Source organism: Taurulus bubalis (genome assembly GCF_910589615.1).
Source record: "Taurulus bubalis genome assembly, chromosome: 1".
NCBI lineage: Eukaryota > Metazoa > Chordata > Actinopteri > Perciformes > Cottidae > Taurulus > Taurulus bubalis.
The window spans coordinates 39,340,464-39,357,863 of record NC_136589.1 but is presented as its reverse complement, the minus strand read 5'-3'; the positions used below and the strand labels follow the sequence as shown (position 1 = coordinate 39,357,863).

Here is a 17,400-nt window from a genome sequence, read left to right as displayed (position 1 = left end):
TTATTCAGTTTATTGTCCGGCCACTTCTTTGGTTCTGGAAGCCTCTTCAGTTTTGGGCCATGGTCTGAAGAGAAATAGAACAAGATTAAGTTTGTACATTTTACACATGTATATTTATAGCACATTTATTCACATTTATGGACGTAGCTTCCCTCACCTCACTGATCCAGGGGATGAACGTGGCCACTCGGGTGAAGACTGTGGGCTTCTGCGGGGTATTGCAGCCGCGTCCGTCCACGAAACTAGTCACGCCTTGAACGTACCACTTCCCGTCTCTGCCCTCGCAGTTCAGAGGGCCTCCGGAGTCGCCCTGGAAAAGATGGCGGCAGGTTATTAGAGCGACTGAAGAGTGGCATTGTGTTGTTTCAGACAAAGCACGCGCTGTTGTTCCTCACGTGGCACGCTGACTTGCTCGCTCCTCCTGCACAGACCATCGTGGTCTTGGCTGAGCCGCCCCACCAGTCACTTTGGCTGCAGGTGGCGTGATCCACCACAGGAAGCAGGGCCTGCTGCAGCGTAGTCGCCCGAGGACCACCAGCTATACGGAGAAAAATGACACGTTAACAGCTGAACGTTTGAATAAAAATACGTTTGATTTGCAGCGGACTTGGCTGCGGGTCTTACAGGAGAGGCGACCCCAGCCCGTGACATAGCAGCGCTGGTTGTGGGCGAGAGCGGCACCATGCGGAGGCAGGCAAGCCGGCTGGACTTTGTCATTGAGAACAGCGTTCCTCTCCAGTTTAAGCAGCGCAATGTCATTCCTACACAAATAATTAAACTTGTCAGTAAATGTTTACAGTCTATTTAACTGAGTGTTTGTTTGACCTAAAAGTGAAAACTTGTTCACTTTAATATTAAGCTCCTTGCAGGTAATAAGACCCTTAGTTCTCATAAGATGCTTATTCACATTATAATGTGTTCAAAAGACTATAGAGAATAACAACATCATAAACATGTCCGTTAAGTAAGATATGTATAAGTAAAAATATTAGTTAACTATTAATAAGTGCATAATGTATTTAACCCTAACAAGGCATTGCTCCTGCAAAAAGCATATACTTGATTGTTATTAAAGGCATAATTAAGTATTTATCAAGCTTAATAAAACAACAAAAAGCTAAGTAAAGCTCTAATATAACAAGTAAGTTATTTACAGTCAATACATGTGTTTTTGATACTATTATAACCAGTTATAAGAAACTTAAAAGACTTTTATTAACATTCTTTAGTCTTTTGAGTACTTATAACTGTCAATCTAACAATTAACGTGTTCATATTGCCACTTATATGGTCTACATAATAATGTAGACCATATAAATGACGTATAAGGGCCTTGTCATCTATTGACTAAGTTTATCACGAGGACCTTATTACAAAGAGTTGCAGAAAACGTGTATTGACTCAGCTGCTGTTCCCCAGACACTCTCAGGTCAGGTTTTCTAAGAACAATGCTGGAGTTTTTATGTTGAGAAGTGATGATGACTTGCCCACAGGACACGCAGTTGTCGTTCCATTTGGGATGGATGAACATTTTTGCCACCATAATTAACTGTTCAGGTCCCTCCTCCTCGTTCATGTTGTGCTCGGCCAGAACAACCCTGTAGGTGTGGAATCTGGATTGCAAAAAAAGTTAAAGTTCTTGAGGCTTGTTTATAAGTTTTGAAGTAAATATCTGGTTGATGAATCACTTTTTATTGGCAAAAGTGTGTTTATCAGAGATATAAATGGCACAAATAAACTTTTTCCCCTCACGTGATGCAGTGTGCAGCAGTCAAGACCCAGTTAGGAGCAATAAGCGTTCCTCCACAAGTGGGGAAGAACGACTCCAGAGAAACCTGCCATGGCCAGCTGTAGGGTCGGGCCTCTTCTCCATTCACCACCCTGCTGGTGTTGGGCTGGTAGCCAGGTACACCACACCCAGACACTGAAACACATGGGCCGGGACAGACAAAGTCATATATATATATATATTCACAACATGCATTTATTCCTACTGTAAATGAATGTGTTCAGTGTGAACTCACCAGCTGTAACAGCCACCAGGAGGACAAGTACCACTTCCATCTCTCATTCGTCCAAACTAACTGGTTTTATCATGCAGAGCTATTTATGGGCAGCAGTCCAGACGACACCAGACTCCACCTGGGAGTTTTCCTCACAATCTCCAGGTGGCTGAACTGCTGAGTAGTAACACAGAACTTCGATAGCAGCTGAAAGTACTGATAAGTACATTATAACAGTACTAATTAATAAATAAATAAACGTGCAACCTAAGTGATGATGGTTGAAGCAATTTGTTTTGTCTGTTTTGTCTGAGATCTCTGGATCTGAGAAGTCAATTAAGAGAATTTAAGCAAGGGGTTTGCTTTTTGCCTTTTAAAGCAACATACAAATATCTCAACTCAATATATTTAACTTGCAAATCAGAGCTATTGTGTTTGAAGAGGTTTGGGTTATTCCCTAAGAACTTTATATATGAGTCAATAAAACCATAAATCAATAATTGGGGGATTTGAAAAAAAATACCAAGTAGCTCTCAAAATCTACTTAACTTATTCAATTATGGCTTTGAAATTAAGATGTTTACAGACTTTAGTTTGTTTTACTTTTGTAAAGCCCTCAAATTAATAAGACATTTAATGAATCAAAGGATTTGAATATATTACTACATCTTTATAAAAAAAACCGAACTTGACAATGAAGACCCTTGTACACATATTCCATATTATTGTATATATTACTTAAACTGTTAATTAAGTGCTACTGAAATCAGTTAACAAAATCAAATTAATTAAATGGATCTGCGACACCCATTTACAGCAAATCCATTTATAAGTAAGACAGTTACTCCTCCTCACCAGAGGTGTCGCTGTGAACGCCGGCGTCTTCTTCAGCGCGCGCCCGCAGAAGTACAAATTGTAGTTTAAAGATGGCGCTACCCGGTGGTTTACTCGTGCGGCTCAGAGCGCTGTGTAATGTCTCCAAATGTGTCCCCGCAGGAGGCAAGACAGCGTCAAGCTGCAGCGGAGAAATGCGGTGGTACGGGACAAAAGCACGGCGCTTTGAGGAAAGCGGGACGTCGCATTTACAGACTAAAAGAGGTGAGATACGAGTTACCGGTTAGCTAGCTAGCTAGGTAGCTGACAGGTGAGATGAACCTCAAGGACATCCGTCGTGGGAAAACTCAACATTCAAATCTTGTATTTCTGTGTCTTTGACCCCTACAGTTTACCTGCGTTTAGACCGAAAACAGAATGTCGTTGACCTTGCTGTGTGTGACCTTTTTTGGTTCCGCTTAGATAACGTGAGCCCAAACCTCCTGAAGGAATTCCCAGACCCTAAAGGTCTCTTGAATAACACCATCGCCCGTTCTCTGGGGGTCGGCGACCTGTCCCAGCTCATCCAGTACAGCTGCACGGACAATGCTGGCGTCAAGGTCAGAGCGGAAGTCCTTGGATGTTTGTTTTTATGGACCCAATCCATCTGATGTTTCTCATGACTGAGCTCTGTACTGTGACTTGTGTTTCTGTAGAAGGCCACCGTCACTCTGCTGTGGCCCTGCAAGATGGAAGAGGAAGGTTTCGCCTCCAAGAAGATCGATGCAGAACGATTTGCTGCAGCTGCTGCTTGCTTCAAGCTCAGAGTATTTATTTTTTATTTTGCAGGGACAATGCACACTAAGAGTTAGCCAGAGATGTGTTTATAGCAGCCTGAAATTACACAAATTACAATAACATAATGCAACTAAGATTCAGCGATAGACAAAACTAATTCACACCAAAGCGAAATAAAAGTGTACCTACAGTATAAGCACATATAAAACACTGGAGGCACATAAAATACATCAACACTAAACAAGACAAAGGCACATACACGCCAAATAAGCAGACAGGACAGACAGTACATTAATGATTGGCAACAAGCCATTCCTTAAGGCTATGTTTGAATGTTATGCGGCGCTGACCGTAACAAGTAGATACATTTCCATTTTGTCTTACCAGTCTGTAGTGGTATTTGACGCCCTCTCTCTCTCTCTTTGTGCACAGGAAATGGGTGTCATTGGTCAACAAAATCAGCTCCCAGCGAGGAGAGCTGGCAGGGGAATAGGAGGGCTGCAATCGCAACTTTATGATAACGAGGAAGAGTCCTGGACAGAGAATGTCTTTGTGTCTAAAGCGGATGAACAAAATGAGTTGACGCCTCTCAAAAAAGATGCCCCCACCATCACTGAAGCTCTTTCCCTGTTTCCGCAACCTAAATCTCTCCTCACCAGGGTCGTCCAGGTAGCCACGTCGTCCAACAAAATCAGGGTCGGTAGCTCTCGTCCTTTGCACAACGACAGCTGAGCTCCTAGCTCGTGTGTTCTTAAACTGTCTCATCATTCTCCGTCTTTACAGGAGCTAATTCAGTTCAAAGTAACAGGAGGAAAGCTAAAGAGGTGCGACCTGACGCTGCACTGGCCAGAGGAGATGACGTTCTCCGCCACAGCGAGAAACCGATTGACGGCGGAGAGGACGGCTGCAGCTCTCGCCTGCATGAAAATGAAGGTGAGGGGCATTTTTGGAAAACAAACTATATTCCTTTTACCGACATGGGTAGGGCTGAGTTAAAGACATGCATCGTTTCACCTGGTCCAGGAGCTGCAGCTGCTGGATAACGACAACAACCCGCTGACTCACGCCAAGTACCACCGAGAGCAGGTGAGGGAGGCTGGAGAGCGAGAGAGACGGCCCCTCCCCCTGGAAGTCCCCGAATACCTGGAGCAACACATGCGGGAGTACCTCGCACAGGTGAGTCTTCACCTCCCGGGAGAAAGATGGAGGATTTTCTCATCGTGTGTGTATGTGCACTACATGGCCAAAAGTTTGTGGACACACAATCGTTGGACTTTTGGGCTTGGAAGAACTCTGTTTCCCCAAACTTGATCTAGGAAGTCCAGTTCTTATAAGAGATCCATATTTTTGCAGGTAAATCAGACAGTGGAACACTGCAAAACAGTTTGCAATACTATGAGATGGGATTTTACATCTCTGGAAAGTTAACACAGCAGCAGGCATTTGGAGATGTTCAGTCTGTTGGTTCGTCCAAGCTGCCGCGTTCAGGTCATTACAAAACTAGCCTTTACAAGCACTGTACTTAAAGTTACTGTGAGGAACTTTTAATTGGTTGTGGAACAGTCTTAATTTAATACTGATGCCTCTTTATGATCTACATCAATGAGAAGATTCCATCCCATTATCCAAACTGCTTATCCTATTTAGGGTCGCTGGAGCCTGCAGTAAAATGAGAGGCTTTCTAAAGGGAGTCTGGTGCTCTGAAACACTACTGCTTTTGTCCATAGGAACTGCCAAAATCAAGTTCCTGGTATTAGCTCTACGGATAATAGCTCAGCAGTCTATTATTTTCAAATGAGATAACAGATTTTTTTGGGCCTTTTTAAAAAAAATAGGCATCAGCACCTCATGCTCTTGTGGCCGAATGGAAGCAAATCCCTGCAGCCGGGTTCCAAATTCTTGTAGAAAGCCTGTTGTAGAAGCTATGCCCATGAATTTGGCTTCAAATGTTAATAATTCACATTTGGGTTGTAATATTTAAACCTTGTGTTGTCTTGGGGTCACAATGACCCATCAACACACATACATATACACTCGTACACGGGTCATTTTGACCCCAAGACAACACAAGGGTTCAGGGGTTCTTTTGGCCGTGTAACGATGTATTAATGTTATGTTATGTCTTTTATAAAAGTATCCAGTGGCGACAGAAGTAAAGAAGCTTTGGGAGGAAGAAGAGGCCAGAGGACAGCAGGCGGCAAACCAGGAGGATGAGGAGGACGAAGAGGACTTGACAGATGCCATCACAGGCCGGCCGTACAGACCTCTGTCTGAAGACGAGGCCCGGCAGCTCAGCGCCCACCTGCAGGAGAAATGGGAGACGGCAAGCACCGGGCAGGGCGTGGAGCTCCCGGTAGACACCCACCGCGAGCGCGTGATCTCTGAGGTGCAGTCGTCCAGGGTGGTTGTGATCGACGGTGAGACCGGGTGCGGCAAAACGACGCGGATCCCTCGCTTCCTGCTGGAGGAGTGTGTGAGAGATGGCGAGGGAGCCACGTGCAACGTCCTGGTGACGCAGCCTCGCCGGATAAGCGCCGTGTCCGTGGCCCATCGTGTGGCTCATGAGATGGGTCCAGCGCTGAAAAGCTCTGTGGGATATCAGGTACATACAAGTTTATAGGATACTGTTTTTGTTATTTACATGCATGTTTATAGTATAACAATAACCACTTTTATTATGTATTTATTCTAATTATATAATTAGCTATAGCCTCGAGGGGGCGAAGGTTTTAGTTTGCACTGAGATGGTAGAAGCAGAAATATCAACACTTTTTGATAACAAAATTAACGGTACTTTTGAGTAACTTGGTTTTCTTAAACTTGGTTCTGGGTGCTGTTTAGTCCAAACTCCCCAAACTATTAAAGAGATTGTGTGATATACTGGATATATTATTTATTTAATTGTGTTAATTCAAATCAGAACAATTTAGTAAGGAAAATGTAATTAATCATTTGAACCAAGGTAATAATCTTTTTTTTTCACTGCAACTGGCACTCTTCAAGAGTTCAAGACGTGTAATACAAATGAGACTAGTAGAGCTTGTTCCTTGCTTTGTTATGCTATTGACTATTAAGATTATTAACATTAGTGGATGGATCTGGATGGACGAGAAGTAAGTAATTCTTTCCTGTGCGTAGGTGAGACTGGAGAGCCGACCACCCGAGCAGAGCGGAGGAGCCTTACTCTTCCTCACAGTGGGGGTCCTGCTGAGGAAGCTGCAGTCCAACCCGTCTCTGAAGGGAATCAGCCATGTGGTGGTGGATGAGGTCCACGAGCGTGACATCAACACAGACCTGCTGCTGGCTCTGCTGCGCTCCAGCTTAAAGGAGAACCCCGACCTGCGAGTGGTGCTCATGAGCGCCACCGGGGACAAGCAGAGGCTGTCCGAGTACTTTGGGGGCTGCCCAATCGTTAAGGTGCCGGGATTCATGCACCCAGTGAAGGACAAATACCTGGAGGACGTGTTGAAAGAGATGGGACGCCCGATGCCGGTCCCAAAGAGAGTGGAGACGGAGAAGCAGGTGAGGCTCGCGTCTGTAACGTGTCTCCACTTTAGTATGTTAAGGTTTTTTTTTTCTTATCTTGTCTCATGAATTTGTATTATCTTGTTGTAGGGAGGAAGAGACAACGTCACACCAGATGTAGATTTAGTAGCTGATGTGATCGAGCACATTGACAGATGTGGCGAGCCAGGTAACTAACAGACCAACTTCAATTCTTTATTTAGTGGATATTTGAGAAAATACCACCAACTATCAAGAAATAGCCTTGCAGCACTAGAAGCCTGCAAACAATGAAACTCCTCCTATTATCCTTTTTTTTCTTATCAATATGCATCCTATAACATTTTTCCCTCTGTACATCCTGAAAAAAAGGGATGTAAATATGTACCGTAACATGTTGCCAGACAATTAGTAACTTATCTAAACACAACAACAAAGGATCTACACGTCTGTTAATTCCAAGTGTGTGTCGTATATGAGAAGCCCATTTTGACCATAACCTAAAATCCCGTCGTGCTTCAGGTGCGGTGTTGTGTTTCCTCCCTGGATGGCAGGACATCAAGGCCGTTCAAGCGAAACTGGAAGCGAAGCCCCACTTTTCCTCCGGCTCACAGATGATCGTGCCACGTAAGAGAGCGCAGACAGATTTACAAAGACCGGTCTTTTGTCATCTCGAGTATAGCAATTCATAATTTAATTTACCCGTTTTTCTTTTCTTTTAGTGCACTCTAGTTTATCAGTATCGGACCAGCAAGCGGTGTTCCATCGCCCCCAAGAGAACCAGAGGAAGATTGTCCTCGCCACTAACATTGCAGAGACTTCTATCACCATCGACGACGTCGTCCATGTTGTGGATGTGGGAACTCACAAAGAACACACTTATGACCCGCGGACCAAGGTTAGGATCAAACGTTTTCCTGTAAACTGTTTCACAGCTGCAAAAACTAAGCTTGCATTTGTTGTGTTTTCTGAGAATAATCCAATCTGTTTCTTTTTTGGGGGTTTTCCAGGTCTCCTGCCTGGACACGGTTTGGATATCTCGTTCGAATGTCACTCAAAGAAGAGGGAGAGCAGGCCGATGTCAGCCGGGACAGTCCTACCACCTGTTCCCTCGAAAGCAGCTGGAATCCATGACTCCCTTCCCCATCCCTGAGATCCTGCGCACGCCGCTGGAGAGTTTAGTAGTGCAAGCCAAAATCCACAGTCCTAACTGCAAGGTACTGAAACAACAGCTTTTATCTATTTATGTTTTCTGTTATTTTGTGTATTGCTGACGTATTTAAACATGTATTTATTTGTGTGCGTGGAGGCTGTAGATTTCTTATCCCAAGTGTTGGACAGTCCAGAGCGAGAAGCTGTGAGAGATGCTGTCCGAAATCTGCAAGACATTGGTGAGTGACGTTCTGGATCGCATGGTGAGATTTTAGCCATTATGCGTGTGTTTGTCTGTATTTACATGTCTATGCTGCCAATGTTTTCTCTGCAGGAGTCTTGGACAAGACGGAATCCCTGACTCCTTTAGGAGAGCGTGTGGCCTGCATGTCGTGTGACCCTCGTCTGGGCAAAGTGCTGGTCCTGAGTGCCATGTTCAGATGCGTTCTGCCCATGCTGTCAGTAGCCGCCTGTCTGACCAAAGACCCGTTTTACAACAGCATGCAGAATAGAGCCCTTGTCAACAAGGTGAGATGTTTTAACACCCACCTGATCAACACGGTTTTAAAAGAGCGACTTTTGTAAAAACAGCTCAAAGTGTAGTAAATCAGAGTTCGTTGTCATTCAGTCGTCTTGGTTCTGTTTCTCCAGGCGAAAGAGGGTCTGAGCCGCTCCAGCTCCAGCGACTATTTGGTGTTCATTAGAGCCGTGTTGGGCTGGAGGAGACTTCAGCATGAGGGCGACAGAGAGGACAGGGATGAGTATCTGCAGAGACACACTTTGTCCAAGTTCAGCCTGCGATTCATCAATGGTTAGTTTGACGCGCACACTCATTCATTATCTACATTTTAAATCACTTTTTTTTTTTTTTTTAACTTTACAAAAAAGCTATTTATGTTCTTGTGCCGTCGCTCTGCAGGTCTCATCTCTCAGTTCAGCGATAACCTGAATGAAGCCCAGGTGGTGTTTCGTGCCAGTGAGTGCCAGCGTTCCTTGTCTCTCTACAACGAGCACAGCAACCAGGATGAGCTGCTGAAAGCTGTGCTGCTGGCTGGACTCTATCCCAACCTCATTCAGGTACGTGGCGAAGGGCAAGTCTGTTTTGCTGTTGTGCTCTATCGGAGGTTAATCTCTAAATATGAGCTCTTACTGTAGGGATGAAGGTATGTCTTTCATTGTCTATTTCTGTGCTGACGTTTCTAAATTGCAAATAGTTTTATTTTATTAAAGTCGGATCTAGTTTTGGCCAGGGTTGTCTTTCTAAAAACATGTGCCCTGTCGGAGGCACAGCAAGTTTATTTGTATAGCGTATTTCAACAAGGTAATTCGAAGTGCTTTACATAAAACCATTAAAAGCATCACAATATATAATGCAGAAGAAAACAAGATTTAAAAACAATTAAGCAAACATTCGATTTTCAAACGACTTGCTTTTTTCTCCTTTTCTCTCAGGTGAAGAAAGGTGTCGTGACCAAAGGAGGACGCTTTCGCCCCAACAGTATGTGTTACCGCACACTCAATGGACCAGTAATGCTTCACCGCGCCTCAGTGAACAGGTCTGAAAACACTCAAAAATTTATTAAATCATTTATTTCTTTACTTTTCAGTCTGCGTGTGTAAACGTATTGTCTTTTGTTTTGTAGGGGGAAACCGGAGCTCCCGAGTCGCTGGTTGACCTTTTTCAGCGCTATCCAGTCCAACGGAAACGTTTTTGTCAGAGACTCCTCTACAGTCCATCCACTCGCCCTGCTGCTGCTCACAGACTGTGACATCACAGAGACGGGTAGGACGTCTTTTCGGATCCTGAATTATACGCATAATGTTTGCCAATTTAACAGAAAAATGTTCACGTAAAAGTCCCATTTCGTTAGGAATTGTAACTTTCGTGTCTTTCTACGTTTGTATTTTTCAATGCATGTGTGTTCATTTGCTTGTTATTTTGCTTCCCGGTGGTAAAAAGTGTCGCTCTGTAATACACGTTAGGTAACATTACATTTGTGCGAGACGAGATGTAGGTCACTGAGCGATTTCACACATGTCTAATTTATGTCACAATTCAAACATGATAAAAAAATATTTGACTTGCCGTTGAAAAAAATGGCCCATGGTTGCCCACTAGAAGGGTTTTGCGTTTATAGTGCTTATAATTAATATTGTAATAACAATGCATCAGTTGACAATGTGAAGGTGTTGCTAACCTGCAGAGAATCGTCACCTGAATTTGCAGTTGGCGACGAGCTGGAGAACATTGAAGAGCCTTTAGCAGTTTAAGAGCCAGATATTTCCCTAATTTACAACAACTTGTACAGCTCATTAATCTAATCCATAATTTCCACCAAATGCTTCTGTACTTTCTTTATGGAGCGCTTAGAGATGTATTTACCTCAAATAGCGCATAATTCGATTTATTCCAAGTCTGTGCATTCATAAAAAAACATTCAGCTCAAGACAATTACTGAAACTTCTCCTGTGTCAAGCGTTTTGGGGAGTGGCCGATTCAAAAACGTGACTGGCCTCAAGAGCCAGTGTTTAGTTTGTCCATTCTGGGATACTGTAGAAACATGGCAGTGCATTTATAAACTGCTCATTTTAAGGTCATAAAGACACAGCAATTTGTATCTGCAGTTGATCATACACTAAAGAAAACATGCTTATTAGTAACGCAATATTACTGCCAATAGATCCGCCCGACACTCTGGACCAGTAAATGCGCGTCTCTTCATAAATAACTCTCTCTTTCTCTCTCTCTCTCTCTCTCTCATGTCCCAGTGAAGGGAGACCGAGTGGAAGTGTCGTTTCCTGGACGCTCTATGGTGCGCTGCGAGTTGTCCGTGGAGACCTGGGAGCTGCTGTGGGAGCTACGCACTTCCATTCAGACCATGCTGTACCGCAACCTCAGCCATCCCAGCAACGCACTCGCCAACTCCTCTCAAGACGGGAAGCTCATCTCCTTATTCGTGGAGCTGCTCAACAATACAGACTCGAACCCTTTGGCTCAGAGCCACAGCAGTGACAGTGAGGTGGATTGATGACGCTGATGACAAACCAAAGAGGTTGATTGCATCTCATTTGTATGTTTTCTTTAAAGGAAGAAAGTTTGAGTAATTAGTCAATACTTGACTTGAAGAGCAAAAACCCAGAGTGGTCTGTTTCAGTTACTGTTGAGGTAAATGATAAACTCCTATTTAGTGCTTTGGATTTTGGACTGTGCTATACTGCTGTATTTTTATCTGCTTTCTGAAAAGCAGAAGTTGAATTTTACGCTGAACGCTCAGATCATTGGCTAAAGGTCATTAAAACAGACTGCATGCAATAAACTGTCATATTTATTGCAATAAATATCCACATGGCAACATGAGAAAAATGGTCAGATCTCATTTATTGTTTGAATTAATTGTTGAGCTACAGATGGATGGAAGTGAGGACAGAACATAACTCTTTGGTTTACGCCGCCACGTGGCCCGAATGCTGTTTTCTGACGCCCAGAAACCTCCAGAACAGCAAAATATGAAAAGAGAGTCTCTGTAGATACAAACAGTATAGTGATGATAACCTTTTAAGAAAAATCTTTCATAAACTGTGTGTGGAAGCTGGTCAGGCGCCGCAGTAATTCCTCCATAATGTCCTCCTGGACCATGATGCAAAATCTGCAGAAAGAAAGCATTAATATTAGCAATCAGGTTTGTGAGCATGAATCGTGTCTCCCTCCTCAATGATTGTGTGTACAAAATGTGTGTATGTTTATTGATCTTTACGATGTTTTTATGATGAGGCCTATTTATATATTTGATCGTAACCTGTATGTTTATTGCTTTTTATGATTTTGTTACAACCATTTCTTTCCTTTAGTGATGGCTTGTTATATCTGGCCACAGGGACTACGGTTGAAATTCAGCCTTAGCTAAGACTGACACATTTACCCCTGGGTTGATTGATGTGTACGGTCCCTGTTCAAATAAATAAATGAAATGAAATGGAAAAAAAGGAGGTTTACTGTATCTCTTTGCATCGTAAAAGCCTCATTCAGAATACTGATGCTTGGTTTATATGATGTACCTGATGTGGTGGGTGCCTTCCTTTACACCGTATTCACAACCAGGCTTGACAAACACACCGGCCTCCTCTAGTAGTCTGACGCAGTAGTACACATCTGGTTGCATTCCCATTTCCTAAAATAATCAGAAACATAACAAGGTGTAAAATATTTTAGGATTGCTACCTCACATATGGGACACTTTTTGTTTAATTTTTTTATAATGCTAATGCTCTGATTCTGCAGTGTGCTCTTGGTTTGATGAGGAAGTATCGTGACCTTGGCCTTCTGAATGGCTTTCGGTGGAAGGTGCATTCTGGGGAACGCGAACGCTCCTCCTTCCACTGGCTGGCAGGAGAAACCCGGCAGACTGTTCAGTACCTCAAAGACTCTCTTTACATTATGAACCAGCGTGCTCCTGATGTGTTGCGTCTCCTGCAGAAGTCAAAGGCAAGAACAAAAATGTCAAACCAGGGGATAGCGATTATTGAACTTAACAAAAGCCGGCTTTTAGACATCCTGAACCACTTATCTCTGGTCTCACCTCACGGTAAAGTGGATACGAGGGATCTCCTGGTTGTGGAGGGTTCGTCAACAGATCCAAGGCAAACTGGCCCAGCACGGGTGCACAACTGTCTGCTGAGAACAGAGTGTAGATGTATTTCATGATGGAGGGATCCAGATTCACTAGCTCCACGTATCCCCCACGCAGACCACACCTGGTGGGAGAGAGAAGAGAGAAGAAACGACCACTGGTAAAATTGTGCCAGCTGCCGCAGCAGATGAGGTTTCCCCAACTTCCATAGCATTGAAGATTAGACATTTTCATTTTCGAGGCACTGTAAAAGTGACAGTTCACCTCAAAAATAAAAAAGATACATTTTCCCACTCACCTGTAGTGTTATTTATCAATCTAGATTGTTTTGGTGCGCGTTGCCTAGTTTTGGAGATGTCGGCCTTCTCCGCAATACAATGGGACTATTTGACACTTGGCTTGTGCTGCTCAAAGCTTCAAACTCAACAACTAATAGTTCCTACATGACACTGCTCACAACAAGATATATGGATTAACTTCAGTAACCAGGTCATGACTTCTGGAAAGAGACATTGCTGTTGAGTATTTAAAAAAGTATTTTTTGTTGGTGCTTTTAGCACCGGGTGCTATACTGTCCCATTATATCGTAGAGACAGTTGACAGACACTAGGAATCTCACACCAAAACCATCTAGATTGATGAAGAAAAATATGTCCCTTGAAGTACTTCTGGTCATGTCATCCTTGAGGTGAGATTATCTTTGCCAGCTACTACTTCAAAGGTTGTGAAGTAACTTTCTATAAATTACAACTAGGCATTTGTCTTAAGTTGCTTTTCTGCAACTAGCACAACTTTAGCATTGACATACTCTCCCATTAAGCCTTTGGATGCTGAGTGGAAGGACGCCAGCTCCACTGTGTCAGAAAGAGGAGGATCCATCTCCGCCAGAACCCTCTTGTAAGAGACAAACTCACTTTTGTCCCCATAAACACAGTCCTGATAGACCTGTCCAGAAGAACACACACCGCATATTCAAGTGTTTATTGACATAAACGTGTTAATGCTCATGAGGAGGATGCTTTAAGACATCCACCTCATCTGCCAGAAGGAAGAGCCTCTTCTCTGAAACGAACCGGATCACCTCCTGCATCGATTTCCTGCTTTGAACTTGACCTAAAAACAACAATATATGACACATATTCTTTAAAACACCTCAAATATACTTGATGTCATTTCTAATGCGGCTTACCTGTGGGATTCCCAGGGTTGATGACATACAGAGCTACAGGCTTGCAGACTCCCTTTGCGGATTCCAGCGCTCGATGTAGCTCCTCCACCTGCAGCTCCCAGCCCCGCTCCTCACAGAGGCCGTAGGGAACAGCAACTGCTCCCAGTCCAACTATGGACATGCTGGAAATGGAGTAGCATGGCAATGGAGTCAGCACACCTGTTTTGGGCGAAGCCTCGCTGTCCACCAAGACGTTGAGAATATTCTGATGAGTGCAGGAAAAAGATGAACGTTAATGTTAACGCGGAGATGAGGAAGAGGCGGTGCACGATATCACAGCATGTCAGCGATAACGAGTATTACCGTGAGGGCCCACTGTGACCCGGGGCTGATGTAAATGTTTTCAGGGTGAGATGGAGCCCCGCCGTCTCGTCTCGTTATGAACGCAGAGATTCTGTGAACTATCTCTGATATACCCGCTGTAGCTGTGTAAGAACCTGGAGGAGTAACACAGGACAGCTGAGGTGACATGATACTATGACTGTAGTGTTTTTGTTGTTCTTCTATCTCTATATTATAAGCTATATCATAGTACTTCTATTTCTATTACATATATTTCACAGTATTTTATAAAGTGTGAATATTACATATACTGTGTTTACAGTATTTCTTTCGATAGACCATTTGCATGTTTATTGTATTCAGTAATGATATTTATACATTGACACTTATAGTATGCATAGTACACACATCACTGCTGGAGGTGCACAAATATGTTCTCAATTAATTTATATACAGTAGTCTCAGGTAGTGTCATGTTTATTTGAACTTATTATGTATTTCATGTCTTAACTGGTTGCAACTAATGATTATTTTTCAAATCAGTTCATTTTTGGTCAATAAAGAATTAGTGAAAAATTAAGAATGAAGATTATGATAACCTAAAACAAAAGGGCACATATTGAAATAGTGTTTTTTTGTTTTGTTTTGACCAACAGCTCAAAACAAAGCCAGAAAGGTAAAAAAATAAAAACGCATGACTTAAATGGCCCATCTAACCAAGTTGCTTAAAAATAAATTAAAAACTCACTTACGTAATTGTATTGGTATGCAGATAGTTGTGCCTTCATTTGCCTGATTTCTGGCACCACTTTATTACCACAAATGTGAATTGAATTGTGTTTGTGGTGCTCAAAAGATTTAATTATCCCACTAAAGACAATTAGCATGGCAGAAGACGTCGAGTCTTATTCATGCCGTGAGTCCATTATGCAAAATTAAATTCTCCTTTGATTTGTTGGGATGGACACATACCTCAAAAGATGAGCAAACTAAACTAATACAAATATCTGCTTGGTGGGATACCAGCGGAAAGGTTTGAGTGAGCTGACTCTTATTCCTTTTCATTTTAATACCACACAATATCACTGCTCTTACCTACACTCCCTCCTGCACATCCCTTCAGCAGCATCTGAGCCCTCTGTCTGACGTCCACTGGCAGTTTGTCGCTGTCCACAAGCTGAGGGTAAAGACATGCTGCAAGAACCTGCCAAACATGAGGACATACAGGAGAGTAAGACAGAGCCTTTTAGGCAAAAGAAGATGCATTAACCTGCGCGAGTCTTTGAAGGTCATACCTGTCGGACAAATGTCAGAGGCTTCACACCTGCTCTGTGTGGGTCGCCCCAGCAGACATCTATCAACCCTTTGTTTGGCTTTCTCACTTTCTGTGAGACAGGTGAATTTAAAGCAAAAATGTTGGAATCTAGATAGCAAACATGTCAATAACTTGTATTTTTCCTTACCTGTCTGAGCTTTTCCTTGATCTGGCTTGCTCGTCTGAGTAAGACGGCATACTGTAACTGCTTTATGTTCCTCACATTTGGACTGATCTCCTGCAGGACAAACATTTCGATGATTCTTCTGCCCCTCCGTCAGACCAGTCAGTGTCTTGCTGAGCTGTGTCTAGCTGTACTTGCTGAAAGTTCAATTGTTTGCATGTAGATAACATTTCTAGTTAACGATGCACATGGAAACTACGTGGCAGTTGGTGTCTTATTAACAGAGAGTGCAGTTAAGTGACAACCTGCCTTTGAATCATGTTTTTCTGTACGTGACACTGGCTGAAACTACAAGTCTCTTCTCACTGACTTCTCCATTCATTATATTTAGCTCAATAACGGTAATGCATTGTCTCAGGGTGATCACAATGTGTCTATAAATCAATGACAGTTAGTTAGTAGTGAATTACCAATTAGATCCACGAACAGACGTGAAGACAGGCTCACCTGGTGCAATCTGTTGCAGTTCTGGCTGGCAGCGTTTGCAGTTTGAGTAATGAATACTGGGCGTTATAAGTTTTCAAAAGACATTTTAGTGAAAATTGCAAGTTATTATTCCTCTTCCTGGTGATTTTTAGAGACCCCCCCTCGAAATCTTGCAATTGAGGCTTTCAGGGAGTCAAGTGTCAATCAGAACTCTCAAAGCCCCCCAGTATTTTGTAAACTGGCAAGTACTTGTGGTACTTGTAGTACTTGTACTGTACCAACAACTTGGACAAAGACCTACAGTGAAGTGGAATGTTTTCTTATAGTTTTTCAGCAGAGCAGAGAAGGGTCTTTTACTTCACAACTCAGATTCATATTTTATTTCAGCCTTCCCTTGGGAGATTTACAGCAAAAAGAAGTTTATCTAACATTTGCTTGGGTATGTCTATCTCTGAATCAGAACTAGATTTATATTTTACGCCTTACTCATAGTTACTGGCCTGCTACTACAAAAAGAGAGAATAAAATCCAGTAAGGATATGGCTATTTGTAGATGACAGTCCAAAGTCATTGGAATATCATAATATCTTTCTTAGAGTGACCTTAATTGTCAGGCAATAATGTGTTATTTTATTAACCAATTAAGCCTCATTATAATTCAAAATAATGATTCTGTTATTTATTTTTTTACAAATACTAGTGGTTATTTTTATATCTCTGCTGTAAATAATTAACAAATAAATAATATAGTTATTACAATTTTATTTATTTACAAATATGATATATAGTAACTATATATCATATTTATTCTCGTCTGAACGTTGTATATCCTTTTGAGAGGCGCTTTATTATGTCCGGATGTTTCACGGCCAACGTTTCTCCACGGACATAAATAAAAGACGTACCGCCGCACTTCCTGTTTTGTTTTTCTTTCACTCCGGTCCACTCGGGTCGGGTAGATATGGAAGAATTCGCGGGGTTAGGAGACAACGACAGCCTGCCCGTGAATAAACGCGCTCTCCTCAGACACCGGGGGGCCTTATAAACCAAACGGAAGCAGCGGGCAG

General features: G+C 42.8%; 3 protein-coding genes across 3 annotated transcripts; 1 reads left to right on the top strand and 2 right to left on the bottom strand.

Moving 5' to 3' along the window:
• Positions 1–46: 46 nt before the first annotated feature.
• LOC306753814 (chymotrypsin-like elastase family member 3B) lies at positions 47–2,064 on the bottom strand (the record flags this gene model as incomplete). The annotated part of the gene is made up of 7 exons (XM_079237731.1): positions 47–64; positions 158–310; positions 396–538; positions 625–761; positions 1,488–1,613; positions 1,753–1,924; positions 2,025–2,064. 7 exons carry the CDS (start codon positions 2,062–2,064, stop codon positions 47–49), a joined length of 789 nt encoding a protein of 262 aa, XP_079093857.1.
• Positions 2,065–2,923: 859 nt separating this feature from the next.
• Positions 2,924–11,573, top strand: dhx30 (DEAH (Asp-Glu-Ala-His) box helicase 30). Its single transcript, XM_079220075.1, has 19 exons — positions 2,924–3,101; positions 3,300–3,436; positions 3,533–3,643; positions 4,047–4,310; positions 4,398–4,547; positions 4,638–4,790; positions 5,749–6,216; positions 6,753–7,136; positions 7,230–7,308; positions 7,641–7,745; positions 7,841–8,016; positions 8,129–8,335; positions 8,428–8,509; positions 8,605–8,798; positions 8,922–9,081; positions 9,190–9,347; positions 9,723–9,826; positions 9,914–10,053; positions 11,040–11,573. The coding sequence occupies exons 1-19, from the start codon at positions 2,930–2,932 to the stop codon at positions 11,297–11,299; spliced, it is 3,504 nt and encodes a 1,167-aa protein (XP_079076201.1). The 5' UTR covers positions 2,924–2,929; the 3' UTR covers positions 11,300–11,573.
• A 253-nt stretch (positions 11,574–11,826) lies between these two features.
• LOC306738309 (alanine aminotransferase 1) lies at positions 11,827–15,976 on the bottom strand (the record flags this gene model as incomplete). Its single annotated transcript, XM_079220145.1, is given in 12 exon segments — positions 11,827–11,917; positions 12,327–12,439; positions 12,583–12,738; positions 12,848–13,022; positions 13,707–13,843; positions 13,932–14,011; positions 14,088–14,331; positions 14,430–14,563; positions 15,504–15,612; positions 15,704–15,799; positions 15,801–15,871; positions 15,874–15,976. Coding segments are annotated over 12 exon segments (1,509 nt in total).
• Positions 15,977–17,400: the final 1,424 nt, after the last annotated feature.

Coding starts and splice junctions, on each gene's coding strand:
- dhx30 (XM_079220075.1), top strand. CDS start 2,930: ATGGCGCTACCCGGTGGTTTACTCGTGCGGCTCAGAGCGCTGTGTAAT. Junction 3,437..3,532: donor CGGACAATGCTGGCGTCAAG/GTCAGAGCGGAA, acceptor GTGTTTCTGTAG/AAGGCCACCGTCACTCTGCT. Junction 8,799..8,921: donor ATAGAGCCCTTGTCAACAAG/GTGAGATGTTTT, acceptor CTGTTTCTCCAG/GCGAAAGAGGGTCTGAGCCG.